This window comes from Poecilia formosa, unplaced genomic scaffold, assembly GCF_000485575.1.
Source record: "Poecilia formosa unplaced genomic scaffold, Poecilia_formosa-5.1.2 Scaffold348, whole genome shotgun sequence".
Lineage (NCBI taxonomy): Eukaryota > Metazoa > Chordata > Actinopteri > Cyprinodontiformes > Poeciliidae > Poecilia > Poecilia formosa.
Genome location: NW_006800287.1, coordinates 322,400 through 326,894, shown reverse-complemented (window position 1 = coordinate 326,894; position 4,495 = coordinate 322,400). Strand labels below are relative to the sequence as shown.

Genomic DNA, 4,495 nt, shown 5'->3' with positions numbered 1-4,495 from the left:
CAGACGGCTTCCTGCTCCCCCCCTGCAATGACATGGCGCCCCCCCTAGGGGGCGCGCCCCACAGTTTGGGAATCTCTGCTGTATAGATCCTGGATTATAATCTGACATAAATTAAGGCTGAGGCAGCTATTTACTACAAGTAAGAAAGTTTTTGACAATTTTTGAGAAAAATCTGCAATAAACTCCCAATTATGTATTAGCACAAAAAAGTGAGGGAATTTCTTGATTTTGTGTGAGTTTCCACAATTATTATCAAGAAACTGGAGGCATTGGTTGATATAATTTGGCAGTAAAAGGTTAAAAACTGCATTGGTTTGATTGAAAACATAATATTTATGTGTTTAGTCTAGAATTTAGAGGGCCACATAAAAAGCTATGGCGGGCCGGATTTGGCCCACGGGCCTCTAGTTTGACACGTGTGATTTAGCGTGTCATATGTTGCGTAAATGACTCTTTATGGGCATTATTGTTATGACAGGTTTAATCCCCTTGTTGATATTTCCTCTCAGCTGTGTAATCTTCAGTTTTCTCATGGCTACTCCTCTTAGATTTATTGAAAAGTCAAACTGTACACCCGGTACTGTATGGGTGGATCTTTTGTCCGTCTGCAGCTGAGGACGTTGATGACCTGTCTGACCTCAGCAGGGGGTGAGGCTCAGGGCCGGAGCATGAATAGGCCTTTAGAAAACGCTGGTGCGATGGGGAGGCTGCTGACTCAGGGGGCTCACAGCGCGCTGCCCCAGTCCTCAGCCACTCGCGGACCCAGTCTGGACTCCAAACTCTACAGAGAGCATGTTAGCTTCCTAGCACACACCAAAAAAAAAAAAACCTTGTCCTTCCGGGTGTGGAGAAACGAGACAGAATCAAGGCGTTTCAGATGCAGAGCGGAGTGGTGCTTAATGACGAACCCAGGTAAGACGGGTTTCTCTCCACAGTGGAACAGCGATCCAGCTCTTTGCCCACCCTCATGCTATTGTTTGGCACCGCATGTTGGCACTTTGGAGCTGGGCGGGGGGCTTCAAATGTTCTAGATCACATGCTTATTTGAAAATGGCTGCGCTGCCTGCGAGTGCACAAGAGGTATTGCGGTGTACAGTATTGTTCTAGTGCTTGAGCGACCCGATGACTCGGCTCTTCTAGATGGTTTGGCTTCCCAATGGGGCCACTGTTGGCCCGGCTGTCTGGATGGATCTTTGAAAGAATGAAAATATCATTGGACTGTCAGAATTACCTCTGCTGGATCATTTCCTCCTACTCACTCTGCATAGATGATCTTTGCAAAAATGTTCTAGTTTCTTCTTCAGCCCGACTGTGGATTACTGTGACCAAATTTGGCCTTGACGTTTATACCTTATTTGAAAACGTATGTATGTATGTGTTGGGTTTTTTCTAGTCAGTGGTTCAGGTTGTCTACTGTGTCATGCATGCTAGCTGCTTTGGACATCTTAGGTGTTGGTTGAGAACATTTTTGACCTAAAAAATGTTCAGTGATCCAGGGATATTTTCTATATTTGCAAGATATTACATAATATGGTAAGAACTGAAGCTGCAGAAATTTAAATTTAAACTTTCTACATTATTTGCCTTTGTTGTAGCCTTCATTGTCAGTTAAATTAATCCTCTAAATGTAATTTTTCTTTCTGCTAGCAAAAAAAATAAGGATGGCCAGACGCGGGAGCAGGACAACTCTTCTGAAAGCCATTCCAGAATTCGTGTCCCAACATTCCAGTATAAGATGAGCTACCGGCGAGTGGGGAAGTGCATCATCATCAACAACAAAAACTTTGATGAAAACACGGGTATGGCACACACGGTTTTCAGAATACCTTACACTCTAGTTTTCTTGTTTTTTTATTTTCTAGTTTGGTTTGGTTGCGTTATTTTAATATTTTGTTACGAACAGGGATGAATGTTCGCAATGGGACGGACCGGGACGCAGGTGAGCTGTTTAAGTGCTTCAGGAGCCTGGGCTTTGAAGTCGTCATTCATAACGACCAGACATGCGAGAAGATGGAGAATCTTCTCAAACAAGGTCAGCAGTTCCTCTCCATCTCCTTTTAATGCCATATGTTTATACTTTATTCGTTTTATTTCTATTACGACCTTTTTTGTCTGTATTGGATGTAAAAATGTATACGTTTAATTCTCTTGAAGTCAGGTGTTACTATAAAAAGCGTCAATAACAGTTGTGTTATACAGGGTTTGCACGAGTGCTTGAAATCCTTGAAAATGCTTGAATTTCAGTTAGGCGTTTTCAAGGTTTGGAAATGCTTGATTTCTGCATAAATTCTTGGAAAGTGCATGATGTTCAAACTGTGCAGTTTTGTAATAAAGTGAAATCTAACGTTTGATTAAAAGCCTAAATTTAGAGAAAGTTATTTACAGGTGGAACTAGATATTTAAAGATAATAAAAATAATTTTTTTTCACACTGTATGAAGTTAAATCTGACCAAACTTCTCCTCTTTTAAATCAGTTGGAATTTCCTAAATTATTTACATTTGATAAAGTCCAGCTAACTTGGTTAGAAATCTTTTTTGAGATTTTATCTTGTAAAATTTCTTTCTTGGCGTAAGAGAGACATTTCAAAACATAAACTTTTATGTTTTAGTTTAACTTGTCCCTAATGTAGAATGTTGAATACAATCACAAAATATTATTAGGAATGATGTCATAAAACATTTAATTGAAACTGCCTTCTTTAACTTGTTTTTATTTTATCTCCAAAGTGAGGTGATAAAAAAAGTTGGCAAACTTACCTTGAAAATTCTTGAAAAGTGCTTGAATTTTACTTTTTGAAAAGTGTACAAACCCCTGTGATATTTTTTTTTCACTGTCTGACGTTAAATCAGACAAAATTTCTCTTGTTTCATCCCGGTTACAATTACACAATTACTGCTATTTGCTAAATACCACAAAGGTTAGCGAGAAAATGCTTTAGAATTTTTTTTGCAACTTTCTGGCACCAGTCAGGCGTAAAGGTGTTAAAGAGACATTTCAAAACATAACATTTTGCTACATTGTAATTTATACGTTAAATGTTTGTAAACTTAATGTATGAACTTTGGTTATAGATGGCTGAGTGATGTGAAGTTTAGATTTTTAGATATATTTAGTGGTGATTACTAGAGAGGCCTGTGAAATTTGCTGTTTTCTGGAATTAGATGAGCTAACATTTCTTTTTTTTTTGGTGTATTTTGTTGGTCAGCCTCAGAGGAAGACCACAGCGACAGCTCGTGTTTCGCTTGCATTTTGCTGAGTCACGGTGAGGAAGGCATGATCTACGGCACAGATGCAGCCATGCCCATCAAGACCATCACCTCGCTGTTCAGGGGGGACAAGTGCAAAAGCTTAGTCGGGAAGCCAAAACTTTTCTTCATCCAGGTATGACACTTAGAGTTCATGCAATTGCTCTAAATCCTTGAAAATGCTTAAATTTCTAAAAGGTGTTTGGAAAATGCTTGATATTCAAACTGCAATTTAGTAAGAAAGTTGTAATAAACTTTTAGGAGAAAAAACTCCTTCCTCAAAATCATGTAATGAAGCATTGACTTTACATTAATACAAACTGATTTGTTTAATGTAAGGAATACTTATTCCTAATCAATCAGTTATTGAAATAAAGGGTGCCCATGCATCCTTAAAAAGTCTTAAAACATCTTAAATTCATGTATCTAAAATTAAGGCCTTAAAATGTCTTAAATCTATAAGTTGGTCTTAAATAGGCCTTAAATTTTGTTGTGGATGGACTATTTAATCTAATATATTCTGTGTAGTTTCTCACAGGCAGCTAAATAGCTGCTAATATACTCTTGCTAGTGGGTAGCTACCTTTTTTTTATTTTTATTTTTTTACATCTGTCATGGGTAATTGAAAATGTATCGCCAGTTTGCTAGACGATGTTTGTCTTAACCATTGGCTCACTTCTGTTGCCAATCCACACAATTTATTTATTTTTGTACATTTCTGTAGTGATAAAGGTCTTAAAATCCATTACTAATGGCCTTAAAAAGTCTTAAATTTGAGTTGGTGAAACCTGCAGAAACTCTACTATATTTTATATGTTAAAGTAACTGAAATATATTTTTTTCGGGGGTTAAATTTGTGTTTTGTTCTAAGATCAATGAAGTTAATAACATCAATAATATAGAATAGAATCATATAATAGTGTGATCTCTGGTTAATTTGTTTTGTTTTTATTTCCAAAGGTTAAGGTTTGCTAGTTTACCTAAAAAATCCGTGAAAATCCTTGAATTGTCCTTGAAACGTATGTATTTCTGTACTTTTACAGGCTTGTCGAGGTTCTGAATTTGATGAAGGTATCCAGACAGATTCAGGTCCACCAAACGACACCCTGGAGACCGATGCTAATCCAAGACATAAAATCCCTGTTGAGGCAGATTTTCTGTTTGCATACTCCACTGTGCCAGGTAAGCCATGCTTTTAAGTGTCAAATCATGTCAATATAATGTAAATTTTAGGGCTGAAACGATTCC

The 4,495-nt window shown here is 37.6% G+C and overlaps 1 protein-coding gene across 4 annotated transcripts in view; it reads left to right on the top strand.

Annotated features, from left to right (window-relative positions):
* casp7 (caspase 7, apoptosis-related cysteine peptidase) overlaps nucleotides 1-4,495 on the top strand; it is a 12,515-nt gene that overhangs the window by 2,615 nt on the left and 5,405 nt on the right. Inside the window, exons 1-5 of one of the 4 annotated variants that reach the window (XM_016661888.1) lie at nucleotides 122-139; nucleotides 1,648-1,799; nucleotides 1,904-2,032; nucleotides 3,208-3,383; nucleotides 4,291-4,429. In XM_016661888.1, coding sequence (XP_016517374.1) covers nucleotides 1,736-1,799; nucleotides 1,904-2,032; nucleotides 3,208-3,383; nucleotides 4,291-4,429 — 508 coding nt within the window. In that variant the 5' untranslated portion in view covers nucleotides 122-139; nucleotides 1,648-1,735. Of the gene's footprint in view, nucleotides 1-121; nucleotides 140-427; nucleotides 913-977; nucleotides 1,364-1,647; nucleotides 1,800-1,903; nucleotides 2,033-3,207; nucleotides 3,384-4,290; nucleotides 4,430-4,495 lie in introns of those variants that run through there. The other 3 variants (XM_007574290.2, XM_016661887.1, XM_007574289.2) reach the window with 3 other exon arrangements.